Source organism: Alosa alosa, chromosome 12, assembly GCF_017589495.1.
Source record: "Alosa alosa isolate M-15738 ecotype Scorff River chromosome 12, AALO_Geno_1.1, whole genome shotgun sequence".
Taxonomy (NCBI): domain Eukaryota; kingdom Metazoa; phylum Chordata; class Actinopteri; order Clupeiformes; family Clupeidae; genus Alosa; species Alosa alosa.
Window position 1 is genome coordinate 33,383,253 of NC_063200.1, and position 13,841 is coordinate 33,397,093.

Consider the following 13,841-nt stretch of genomic DNA (forward strand, 5'->3'; position numbering starts at 1 on the left):
TGTTTGAAACCTAATGAATGAGGTTGTGAGGCTACAAGGGGCTACCTGTTTGATGCGCTGCAAGTTTTTATCGTTTCTAATGCTTACAAGAGTTACCTCAAGTTTTATAGCGCCTTATGTCCAACTCAACAACAACAACTTGTAACATCCTCTCTTGGTCTACAAGCCGGCAAAAGTGGTATGTTACGCTTTGTTTGGTTATTGTTTTAATAACGCTCAAGGTTGAGTTTGTGTTTATGAATGTATGATTGACTGTTGTATGTTTTGTCTTGTTTGTGTAGTTCTACGTTGTTTGTTGGAGAAAATAAACATCAATGTTAAGAACCTGGCCTTGGATTTGTGACTAAGGGCGACATAGTATCTTTGCAACATTATTAAATTAATCTGTCACCATATGCCTACGTTTGCAAAGAGGAGAACATTTTAATTTGATTCACAATGAAACGTTACATTTAATTTACATGTTAACAATGAGTAGTTTTGGTTGTTGTTGGTGGCATTATTGCATCCCTTTTATGAATGCAAAATTGTTCCCTCGCGATTGGAAGCTCCTGTTGCCGCATAGGCTACGCATTTCAAAACATCGCAACGTGAAATGCCACAAAAAGCTGTTTATGAATAGGTCTTAGTGAGTTAGACTTCTTTTAGACTTCTTTGACTTATTTGAAGCTGTCCCAGACTTAGGTGCTACTTTTAGGTCTAAAATTCTTCGTGAATTACTTTTAGTAAAAAGAATTAGGAGTCCTAAAGTTAGGAGTGACACGCCCATTATTTTTAGGAGACCTAAATTCGCCAGTTAGAGCTACTTTCAGCCTTAAAATTCTTTGTGAATACGGTCCCTGAATAAAAAGGCCTAGCCTAAATGAATCAAGAGTAAGTCAAAACAAATAGCCTAGTAGCCTAATGAAACATACGGACTGATGTAGTATCTTTGTAACATTATTATATTAATCTGTTACTATGCCTACATTTGCAAAAGAGAACATTTTAATTTGATTCACAATAATGTTACATTTAATTTACATGTTGACAATGAGTAGCCTAGTTTTGGTTGTTGTTGGTGGCGTTATTGCATGTTAGTTATGCCTACAATGCAAAATTGCTTCCTCACGATTGAAAGCTCCTGTAGCTGCATAGGATTTCAAAACAAGGCGAAATGCCACAAAAACAGGTTTGTGAATAGGTCTGTGAGTTAGGAGTCCTCTCGACTTCTTTTAAGCGGTCACAGAGGTGGGAAGGTGTGATTTGTTGGGGGCAGGGCCGGATTAACTGGGCTAACCGGATTAACCGGATCAAATGTATGATGCCCCTGCCCCCCAGCCAACGTGAATCGGGTGGTCAGTTAATAGGCCTATATCGTGAAGATTTTTCTTGCCATCTAAGGCACAAGCGCATCTGTGAGGCCAAGCCTCACCAAGTAGCCCGTTTGTTTACAACTAACATTACATTTAATTAAACTGCTTATAGGCTATGCCGAAGTAGTTTTCAACATTTTGAATATTAGTGTCAGGTGAATTAGGAAATGTTCTCAAAGTAGCCTTATGGCTGAAAGCTGCTTGGGACCCCCGTCAAGCAATATAACCATACAAATGTGCGGCCTGCACTCATTGTTTCAAAAGGAGTAATTTCGGCTTTGTCGGAACTGAAGAGCTGTGGACAGCACGGCAGGGCATGCCCAATGAAAATAAATTAACGCAACACAACACAGACCCCGCTTCTCTCGCGTCAGTCACTGAAATGAACGAAATACAGAACCCGCTTCTCTCGCAGCAGTCACTGACAGTAGCCTAGAATAAATGCATGGGGAAAAACACTTCCCCATGACAAAGACATCGTAAAACACTGAAAGTTAATATATTGTCACTAGAAACATACATCTGTCCTTTGTCAAATGTGTTATGTTCCAAGTAGCCTAGTGCGTAATTCTGCTTCATAAAGTTGAACAAATACATTTGCTTATTTCACAGAAAAATATAAATAGCCAGTTTAGGGTCTACAATGCAGAGTTGGTAAGTTATGGTAGGCCAACTTGGAGTGAACATACAAACAGGGGAAATTCTTTCTCTAGTAGCTGAGTAGCCTGATGGTAGGCAAGTGCGCACGTAGACATAAGGCCGAACATGCAAGCGCCAATGAATCGTGCTCACGACAATCACGCCGTTAAACTTAAATAGGTTAACATCACTCTAAGTTTGCCTTTAAGCAAGGAATATAATGATTTGAAGACATCTGTTTCGTTGGAAGGGCAAGGGGGTAGCAACAGGGCAACACAGAGACAGGCCCGATGGCAGGGCTGTTATGGGAGTATTAAAATATGGGATATTTTACGGGAAAACATTAAAACGGCAAGACAGCAGGGGAAAGTTAAAATATGTGATAAACACAGAAAAGGTTGGCATGCATTGTTTCAGTCCCCGTGCACAGGGATTATTTGTCATATTATTAATCACATATGATTATTTGTGAAATTGTGCAAACAGGTGCAACACATTTGAAAAGGAAGGACTGCTGGTAGCATGCAAGCTCACAGGAAAGATTGATTTAAGAACATTATCACAGTGTGTGGCTGTGGCGCAAAGCAGCGCGGGCGGAAGACAGCAACAATTGGCAGGGGAGGGTCATGTCTTTTTTTCTGTTGGAGGGTCATTGAACAATTTCTAGCAGGCAAGGGAGGGTCATGCAACTTTTGACTGAAGCACTCAAAATTCCTCCGGTGGCCCCTTCTATGGAAGCATATGAGTAGCTTTATTCAAATGAGAATGCAATCTGCAATATGCAATTCAAAAAGACATTACATTAAGCAATTGACAATTCATTATGCAATTTAATATTGCAATTTGCAATAATATCCAACAAATTGTATTTTAATCTGCAAAGTGACAATGAAATCCTAAGATCAATTCCAATAATTTGGGTTAAAAAATAGAATAAACATGGATTGCATTGCATTCCATTTTGCCATGGTACTTCAGTCTCAAAATTCAAATGGCAATTCATTTTGCATTTTAATTTTCAATATTCAGTTTCATCATTTAACTGTCAATTCGTTTTGCAATTTAATATTTAAAGTGCAATGTAGGATTGCATTTTAAAAACATATTTGGAAAAACTGTCAATGCCAGCCTGAAAAGATTTTGGATTATTTTGGGCAAAACGTTTTGCAATCGTTTTGAGGCATTTTATTCAAATGGAAAAGAAATAGCGCCCCCTGTGATTGCATTGCACTTTAGTCACGCTCTTTGTGTTGCAAAATTCAAATGGCCATTCAATCTGCCAAACGCATTGCAATCTGTCAAGTCACTCGTCAAGGCGGGAACTAGGCTACATCACTTCCGTGTTTACGTCTTACTCAGTTAGTGCTTGCAATGGAGGAGTTTGCAGCCGCACTAAGGTCTCTGGCTGATTATGTAGAACACCACCGTGTCAACGAGTCTGACTCAACGGACAGATTACTGAAAATGGACGACAGAGTGGGCTATCTAGCCCTACTTGTCCGATTTGATGTCAACCTGGTCCGTTCAAAGATTTCTGAGGCCTTACAGCTAATGGGCTTAGCCGGTGGGGAGACCTTCTGTGGATTCCACTGGAGGAATAGAGGGTTACCTCTATTCGGCGGAGCTCTTTGAGTTCACAGGACAAGTAGGGCTAGATCGCCCACTCTGTCGTCCATTGTCGTTAGTTAGGCTAAAACTCACACAGCCTTTCCTTGCCCTGCTCTCTCTCTCTCTCTCTCTCTCTCTCTCTCTCTCTCTCTCTCTCTCTCTCTCTCACACACTCACACTCTCACACTCACACACACACACACACACACACACACACACACACACACACGGAGACTCCCCTCCGTGGTCTGGCTAGCCTCATAAGCAGACCGGGGGGTGCGGTCGCTCCGGGCCCACGTTTGGCCAAATCGATCTCGCTGAATTGTTGTATACGATCCTTTTTTGTAGGCTACTGATTGCTGGGGGCAGGGGGTGCTACTAAAGATGCCGCTGGTTGGCAAAGTTATCAGCAGCAACATAAGAGCCTTAATAATGTAAGAACACAGCTGGGTCTCCCGGACACTAGGCCTACTCGCGGTCACGGTTAACATTATTCATCAACTGTGACATGATATGTTTGCGCCGCCAACACCCCCCACCCTCCCCCAATAAAAAAAAATGTGCCCCCTTGAAAATCGCAAATGTCCCCTCTGTCACTGTACTCTACAGCCGGGTCTGTCGGGCAGAGACTGCAAACTCCTCCATTGCAAACGCTAACTGGGTAAGAAGACGTTAACACGGAAGTGACGTAGCCCAGTTCCCGCCTTGACGAGTGACTTGACAGATTGTAATGCGTTTGGCAGATTGAATGGCCATTTGAATTTTGCAACACAAAGAGCGTGACCAAAGTGCAATGCAATCACGAGGGGCGCTATTTATTTTCCATTTGAATAAAATGCCTCAAAACGATGGCAAAACGTTTTGCCCAAAATAATCCAAAATCTTTTTAAGCTGGCATTGACCGTTTTGCCAAATATGTTTTTAAAATGCAATCCTATATTGCACTTTAAATATTAAATTGCAAAACGAATTGACAGTTAAATGATGAAACTGAATATTGAAATGCAAAATGAATTGCCATTTGAATTTTGAGACTGAAGTACCATGGCAAAATGGAATGCAATTCAATCCATGTTTATTCTATTTTTTAACCAAAATTATTGGAATTGATTTTAGGATTTCATTGTCACTTTGCAGATTAAAATACAATTTGTTGGATATTATTGCAAATTGCCATATTAAATTGCATAATGAATTGTCAGTTGCATAATGTAATGTCTTTTTGAATTGCATATTGCAGATTGCATTCTCATTTGAATAAAGCTACCCATATGCTTCCATACCCTTCAATAAATAACGAACAGTCCCTAGATTGCTGCTGGGCTATATGTCTTGGTTCATGTCTGTTAACAACTCATTGCAATCAAACGCGTATCTCGCGGTTGCATCCATTACAAACAAACATGCAATGTGAACGTCTGGGATTGGGGAGAGCACTAAATGCTCCACTGAATAAGCATGAAGTCAAACCTTTAAATGAAAAACACTCTTTAACAATAAAAAAAAAAAAAAACGCTAATGAAGTAAACTTGTGACCATCCAAAATCCACAATCAAAACATGTGTAGGGGTGTGTGTATGTGTGCGTGTCTGAGACTTAGTTCCAAATATCAGGCCTAATGTTTTTTTTTATATAAATATGCTGCGACTATAGTGGGAACCCTAGATTCACCAAAATACCTGGATCTGCATTGGATACCATTAAAATGATTGTATTATTTTAGAGTGTTTTAAAAAAATAAATGTAAATGAACTGTATCTTTATGTTCCTGTTTCACACACACATTTACGGTTGACATTAGAAGATTTAGGTTCAAATTGGGTGAATGCTCATGCATCGTGGCTACCACTGCTCATCTCAGACACTTATCTTGTTTGTCTGAACGAAAAATGTTGTCTTGTGAACTTACTGTAAATCTCACTGATGCTTTTAAATTGCTGTAGATATCTGTAGAGCATTCCATATTGTATATTATATTGTAGTTCCTTGATACAGTATCCTGTGATAACCTGCTTTGTGTTATTTCAGCACACCACGCGTACCTTCCATGGACTAGATGGTCAGGTAGCATACAAAGACTCAGGACTCTGGATCAACAGTTTTGACTACACAGCTATGAGACACATAACACCTCACATCCCAGAGATCAACGACACTATCCGCAAACACTGCCAGGAAGACCTGCCCTTCTGTGGTTTCCCCTGGTTCTTGCCCATGAAGTTCCTGGTAAAGTGAGTATCAGCCCAAATTTTAGATGATGAAAGTGCAAAACAGAATTGTTGTAAGAGAAAGTACTCTTGTCAGTTACAACTAGGGGTGCCCTGATCTAATATTAAGATCAGATATCGACCCTGATATTGACAAAATAGCTCGATCGGAGATCAAAAATGGGCTGATCCCTCTACTTAAATGTCAAGAACTGAGCCATATCGCGCCCACAGTGTGCAACCAGCCATTTGCTCCCTCTATTTCTTCTGGTGTTTGTCATTGTTATTACAATTTGCCCGGCTTTATATTTCTGGTTTACTATCCATGATGTTATTATATATTAGTTTATTGTAGGGAAACCAACGGACTGTACCACTATGTAAAAACTGTGTTCAGTCCAGGCTCCAAAAATGGCAACAAAAATAACTTGGTCCAGCCTGGATCATAAAAACATAACAGACTGTTCCAGGCAATCACCAACGAGATGCGTGTTTAGGAAAGTTTCAATTGTACGGGAGGAAGGGGGAGGAAGTAGCGAGCTAGCTCTCTGTTTTGTTTGAACGTCAACAGAAGTGACGATACTCAACATCGCTTAGAGCACCTTTAAGCTACAGCCACTTAAAAACACGTCAACTAAACTCGAAGTTCTCTAGATAGTCCAAAATTACTTTAAGGCATAAAACGCACATGTAACGGATGCCAGCTAGCATAGCTGTGCATGTAGAATGTTAGTAAACCTCACTCCCCGATGCCTCAAGAGCAGTGCTGGCTTCGCGGGTTCGAGTCCGGGCGTGTGCAGGGCTGAATTGTGCAGGGTCAACACAACGCAGGTTACACACATTAACAGTGTAATATTCCGTGAACATTAACCTTGTGTCTCTTCGGAGTGTGCTATGACAATCAAGTTATCATTCTGTGTTATTTAATTTTACTATGTTCATGTCTGTGTTTATATCTAACACAGGTAGCTATAAGGTAGCTCACGGTAGGAATGGTTTCAAAATAAAAAAAGCGGTTTCAAAATTTAAAAAAAGGAAACAAAAAAGAATACATTAATATTTGGAGACTGATACACTGACATTTCAAACCAGAAATCCTCACAAATGATGTTTACAGAGGTTGGGGTGCTGTGTAAAATGTCAATAAAAACAGAATGTTATAATCTACAAATCACATAAGCTCATTTTTCGTTTCAAAAAAGAACATAGACAACATATCAAGTGGTTAAACTGACAAATTGTATACTATTTTATCATATTGAATTTGATGCCAGCAACAAGTTGGGATGAGTTCAGCAAAAGGCTGGAAAAGACAACCATGAATATTTCACAATTAAGTAGCTTAATTGGTACCATGATTGGATATAAAAAGCTTCCTAGAAAAGCTTATGCTGGTCTTACCCCATACGATTTTCAAATGAGTTCACAGTCGGATACTTAAATTCCAGTCGGGATGAAATCATGGGAGTTTTACTGAAGTCGTGGCACGCTCCCGTTATCTAGATTGTTTAATGTATGGTGGCAATCATAGCGGTTTTAAGTCAGTCCGAGACAGTCTTTTTCTAGTGTTGATGTTTTGACAATACTGCAAGTCTTTTAGTCTTGGCTCATGCAATTAGTGACAAATGCTCGTTTAGGAGAGTTTCAATTGCACAGGAGGCAGGGGGGGGGGAGAAGTGAGCTAGCGCTCTGTTTTGTTTGAACGTCAATGGAAGTGAATTTACCCAACATCGCTTAGAGCACCTTTACACTACAGCCACTTACAAAACAGGTGTGGAAATATTTGGAAAAAGGAAACAAAAAATAATGCTTTAATAGTAATATAATTTAAAAAAAAAGATCCAAATTGAATAGAATCGTGACTTTAAAATATTAAAAAAATTGAATCGAGGACTTGGAGAATCGTGAAAAACGGGTATGGGCAAATGTACGTAACGTAAACATTGACATTAACTTTACTATTTCAACTCGGTAATGTTATGCCAGTGATACTATCGCTAGCAAAAATAATGTTAATGTAATTTTTCATATTACACTGATGCCTTAGCTAACAGTCAACTTATTAACTTGACGTCACCTTAGCGTGGCACTGGGTAACGTTAACGTTAGCTAATGTTATGCCAGGAAACACCAGAGGTAACAGCAGGTATTATCTTTATTTATTTAGATAACGTAATGTTATTAATACCCGAATAACATTAGCATTAATCTGTTGTCTCTTTCCTAGGGCTCAGACTGGACTCTCAGTCCATGTGGGCCTACCTCTCTGAGGAGAGAATCGAAGCAGTCCAACAGGCAATTTCCCAATTTCGGTTAGGGTTCAGTGTCAGAGAGCTTTAGGTCTGATGGCAGCAGCGTCAATAGACCTGCCACTTGGCTTTCTCCACCTAAGGCCTTTAAAAAAATTGCTCCCGGGACATAATAGAAAGATGTCTGGGACAACTATGGGACAGTTGAAAAAATGTCAAAGCAAATTAGGTATTTTGTTCTTACCTGTTCACAAGGGAATATAAACGTTTCTTTATTGTCTGAATAAAATAATACAAAAAAAACATTAACAGCGTAAATACAACAGGTTTTGACTTGACACTTTCTTTTTATAGAAATTAATATTAAGAGACACATAAACTACACGTAAAAGTGCGAAAATAGGGCACGGTGATAGGTAGGTAACTTTCTGATAGCCATGAAAGTTAATGAACTAGGTCAACCATACCTAACTAGCAAGCAGGCTGGGAAATGACATGTGTTTTCATGACATTGTGAACATTTTTGCCTGATGGTGTAAGGTTATGGTGGTGTTCTAAAAAAACAAGATGACAGGCTATTCAAATTTCAAGTTTATTTATCACATACTCAAGTATACAGGTATAACCAGTACTGAAATGCTTAGGTGTCCAGTTGTGCACAGTTAGAGACAATACCCACTTACAATAACACACATGACAATACCCACATAAACCACATAAATAATACCTACAGTACACATAGCAAAAGGGCAAGTGACATGTGGAACACCTGTGATGGCAGCGTGTTCCAAAGTGCAAGATGGCAGTGTGTGTGTGAATGTAAGTTGGGGGGGGTCTCATGGCCTGAGGAAAGAAACACCTCCTCTTTCTTTTGTGTTGGCCCTGAGCAGGCGGTAGCGTTTCCCTGAGGGCAGGTGGGCAGTCCTTCTGGCTTTTGATCTGCAGCACTTGATGTAGATGTCTTGCAGATTGGGAAGGGTAGTCACCACCTTTCTCAGAGCCAGTTCCCGCTTGGTGGTGTTCCCTATCCAAGTGATGATTCTCCCACTCAGGATGGTCTCTACAGTGTGAGTGTGAAAGTTCCTGAGCACCCTGAGGGGGAGCTTAAAGTCCCACAGCCGTCTGAGAAGACACTGGTTGGCCTTCTTTACCAAGGTGTTGATGTGGTAAGACCATGACAGGTCCTGAGAGATATGGATGCCATTCCTGTCTCAGGATACACGGATATTGAAATGTGTCACTGAGTGCTTTTTTATTCAATCGCATGGGACAATACAGCCTCTGGTGTTTAGATGGCGGGTCTTGTTGTTTATTTATAGATTACGTTGTCTTCATGGACATGTTCTGAGCTGGGCAGTTGATTTCAAACCCATACCAATAGGCGTACTTCTGTATATGTCCTGATATTATCGTAAACTCCTTTTGTAGAATATTTGCTTGTAGTTTACTTAATTGTTGATACTTACATAGTTTAAAATTTAGAAAGAGTTACATTTATGCCTTTTGATTTTAGGAAAAACTGGTACCTCCCAGCAGAAGAAGTATCTCCAAAGTTCCCTATGGAGTTTAAACTTCTGTCAAAATACAAGACAGAGTGGGGCACTATTAGAATGTCTTTTGAAGCAAAAGGTGAGGAAACTAGCCTAATCCATAGAGGTCTCACTTAATCAATTTGTAAACAAAATGAAATATTAAAGATTCAATTTGGCAAATAGTTAATATGTATCTGTGTTTCTTTGTTATGTCCTTCAGGCCCAAGCCATATGTCCCTATACCTGTTTCCCTACAGTGGGGCAACACTGACCAGCTGGTCATTTGGCGATGGCATTCCACAGTTTGATCTCAGTGGGGAGTACTTTATATTTTACTCACATGGTCTGGAGGCTCCTGCTTGGAACTTTTGGTTGGAAATCCAGGTGAGGATTTGTTTCCCAAGGAGTGTAACCAAATGCTTGTGTTACTGACTATATATGGCTTTCCCCTGTATTCATCACTGAATTGTGTGAGTTGGTGGGTTTCTTTAATATATAGGTGTCAATTTAATGTGTTTGTGTATGATCATGTACATACTGTGTCATGTCCAGCCTTCAAGCACAGGATCAGAAGAAGGCATGATCTCGATGGCCATCTCATCTCATTACTTTTTTGGGGAGGACAAGCTAACACCCCAGCTGGAAGTGATGCTGCAGCGCTTCCCTCTCTGGGCCTTCCCTTCCTCTTGGGTTAGCACTTACAACTTGTACCGCTACTAATGAGCTCTCACATACATACAGACTCTCATACAAGGGTTTGAGAATTTCTAAAGTTATTACCCAAACAAAATATCACATCCCCTCTCACACAGTCATTCACAAGCGCACACACACACATATTCACTCCCAATTTGCTGCTGCACAAACCTCCACTGGATAAGTCGACCTTACATGGATGCACAACAAATATACTCACAAACTTGTACAGTGTACATATCCTTACACTCTTTCTGATGCAAATGCAACAGTCACTGTGTCGACAGGCCAAGTTTATTTATTGAGGACCAACCAACATTTTTTCTACTCTCCAGTGTGGTCTCTCTTCTGTCACTCTTGCATTTTATTTTGTCCCTTTTTGTTTTAATCTGTCTCTGTGTGAAATGCCTTGGGTGATCGCCCTGCTTCATATTATGTTGCTTGGTCTGGTAAGGTTATGGACGAAAAGTCATGGAGAAAGAGTTGACTGAGGAGGCAAGGTTCACCAAGCCCCCTTTTTCTGTTCCTTGGACTCCTATCCTACCAGATGGGCTGAAGTGGCTCAATCAAGACTCAAGTGCTTTACATTTCTACATAGGCCGCCTTCTGTTGTCAGTTGGATTGTTGCTACAGAACAGGGATGTCTTAGCACCCTCAGACCCCTCTTAACCACATGACTTCAAGACAACAAGAATGCTGAAGCAGTGATGCAGCTTTTCATATGTATTCATGGTGACAATTGTTTTAGAGGAGACAAGACAATGTTGACACACCGTACAACTTACACTTACAGTACTTAATGCATGTTTATTTCGAATCACAATTGCACACAGGTGGTGCTTCACATTAACCTGAGCCTTAACCTTGAGTGCTCAGAGCAGCTTTTATTAACTTCCTCACTTCCTGATTCTGCTCTTGTTTCAGAGGTTCAGTGCTCTAGGTACATGTCCGGGTGCATTTTTATTCTTCAGTTAGTGGGGATGTTACACTGCATTCAATTGGACATCTATTGTGGAGCTTGCTTTTGGTGAAACAAATGTGAGATTGTCTAAAGACGCTACCCTGATACTTTACTGCTATCTATTGCTGACATTCTGACCAGCATTTGCATTTGAGGAAACTGCAGTTTTTTTAAGTATGTTTTTTGGGCTTTTGCCTTTATTTTAGATAGGACAGTAGAAAGACTGACCGGAACCGAGTGTGGGGGGGTGGGGATCGAGAAATGACCCAGGTCGGACTCAAACCCGGGTGCCCGTGGGCACTTGGGCCCAATTGTGGTACGGGCGCTGTAGCCAATTGCGCCACACCCCAAGTGTCTGTTATTTCCTTGTTTCCTTGCAGGTGTAAGTCCTCAACATGGGGCCTGACTGGATCTTCACTACTAGCAAAATGTTTCTTGATTTTTGAAATCTTATTACATTAACTATGGTGCAATAGACTTAAGTATGGGAATTGGTGTGGGAATTGAATAGCTATATAGGTTGCAGATTACCACTGCTATTATTGTTATTGTTCTTTTGGGAGAACATCACTGTGTCTCACTTTGAAATGTCATTTACTATTTAGATTTACTGTAAGTCTCTGAATTTGCTACACAGGAGCATTCATGCATTTGCCCAATTGTTTTGGCATGGTGTGTAATAAACAGGAATGCTTTTTAAATTTGAACAAAGCTTTTAAATGTTATAGATAGATAGATAGATAGATAGATAGATAGATAGATAGATAGATAGATAGATAGATACTTTATTGATCCTCAAGGGGAAATTCAAGAGTTATGTATATAAGAGTTATTCAAGTTATGGGTTATTGTTAAAGTTTCCCTAAAATTTCCTGTGTGGTCTCTGGGCAAATCCTGTGTGTCAAACATGCATAATTCAAACTATGCAAATTATGTCTCGGCTTGTGTATGTGGAGCGTAGTCACAATAGCAAGCAGTACATTACTGAAACATTAACATTCCCACTCCAGTTTGTTTGTCTGCCCTGCCCTTTCAGAACAATTCTTGTATAGTTTGTGAAATGGTACCCTGCAGGTACTGTAGTTGACCAGTGAGTTAACCTCGCCCCTGAATAGCATCCATGGGTTTAAACCCATTTGCTAGCATGCTCACCCTCCATTTTTAGGTGCTGCAAGTTTGCTGGTTTGAGCCCAAGCTGATTTGGGGCTGACTGTGCAGTCAACACAACACAGGTTACATTTGTGCAAGTAGAAATCTCAGAAATTCTGAAGGGGCTCCTAGTTCCATGACCATAGGCTTTTGAAGGCCTGCTGTTCTACTGGTCATGATTAGGGTCTGGTGTTTATTTACCAGCACACTTTAGCTCTTCCACAGTAAGTCAGGTTAGGGGGTTGTGTAGAAAAGTTAAAGATCACATTACTGACATTGCAAATGATAACATGTTTTAATAAACCAGGAATGGGAACACGTCTACTGGATGCTTTGAAATAGTCAAAACAAAAGGAATAGCACTGCGTCCAAGCATGGGGCCGTATTCACAAAGCCTTCTATCTTACCACTAGGAGTACTCCTAAATCGCACTAAAAGATTTTAGCTAGGAGTTTTCTCTAAAAATTTATTCACAAAGCCTTTCAGACATACTCTTAGTAAGGAAAAACCACTCCTAAACTAAGAGTGAGTCTTCGTTGCTATGGATGACATCATTACTCATGCACGAGCTTGACTGAAGTGACCACCTTGATTGGCTGATGATTGTAACGCGGGTATGATTCCAAACACCTCCCTTACGATGATGAGTGACAGGTGACAGGTCTGAGAATGCATGTGCTACACAAGGACGGAAGATGATGAATAACTGAATAAAAAGGCCTAGCCTAAATTAATAAAGAGTAAGGCAAAACAAATAGCCTATAATGAAACATACAGATTGATGCAGTGTTGACAATGAGTAGTTCTAGTTGTTGTTGGTTGCGTTATTGCATCCCTTTTATGCCTACAATGCAAAATTGTTCCCTCACGATTGGAAGCTCCTGTAGCCGCATACGCATTTCAAAACATCGCAACGTTAAATGCCACAAAAAGCCGTTTGTGAATAGGTCTTAGTGAGTTAGGAGTCCTATCGACTTCTTTTAAGCTGTCCCGGACTTAGGTGCTACTTTTAGGTCTAAAATGCTTCGTGAATTACTTTTAGTGACAAAAATTAGGAGTCCTAAAGTTAGGAGTGACACGCCCATTTTTTTTGGAGTTGCTCCTAAATTCGCCACTTAGGAGCTACTTTTAGCCTTAAAATTCTTTGTGAATACGGCCCCTGGTCATTTTTGCAAAACGCCACTTTTATATTTCTAGTTAAGTTTGATCATATACTTCTATTAAACGGTTGCGAGTTATTCAGTTACATCAATTTGTTAAAATATTTTAGAGCTTATTAATTCTTCGGCCAATCATTCACAGGTCGTAAAGTTCTCAGGCATTGTACTGAAATTCAGGCGTGGGCCAAGCCGTTTATGATCTGAAAATGCATCATTTATATCACTTTTTTTTTTTAAATGGGTGTTATCAGGCACAGATTTTTTATTTCCTTTAATTCCTGCATT

At 40.1% G+C, this 13,841-nt stretch overlaps 1 protein-coding gene across 3 annotated transcripts in view; it reads left to right on the forward strand.

The window, feature by feature from the left end:
- The window catches only part of LOC125305173 (endoplasmic reticulum metallopeptidase 1), a 94,840-nt gene extending 82,886 nt beyond the window's left edge, over positions 1-11,954 (forward strand). For 2 of the 3 annotated variants that reach the window (XM_048259807.1, XM_048259808.1), the window contains 4 exons: positions 5,631-5,833; positions 9,572-9,687; positions 9,811-9,974; positions 10,143-11,954. In XM_048259807.1, the coding sequence (XP_048115764.1) occupies positions 5,631-5,833; positions 9,572-9,687; positions 9,811-9,974; positions 10,143-10,310 (651 nt within the window). In that variant the 3' untranslated portion in view covers positions 10,311-11,954. Of the gene's footprint in view, positions 1-5,630; positions 9,225-9,571; positions 9,688-9,810; positions 9,975-10,142 lie in introns of those variants that run through there. The other variant, XR_007195352.1, reaches the window with a different exon arrangement.
- Positions 11,955-13,841: the final 1,887 nt, after the last annotated feature.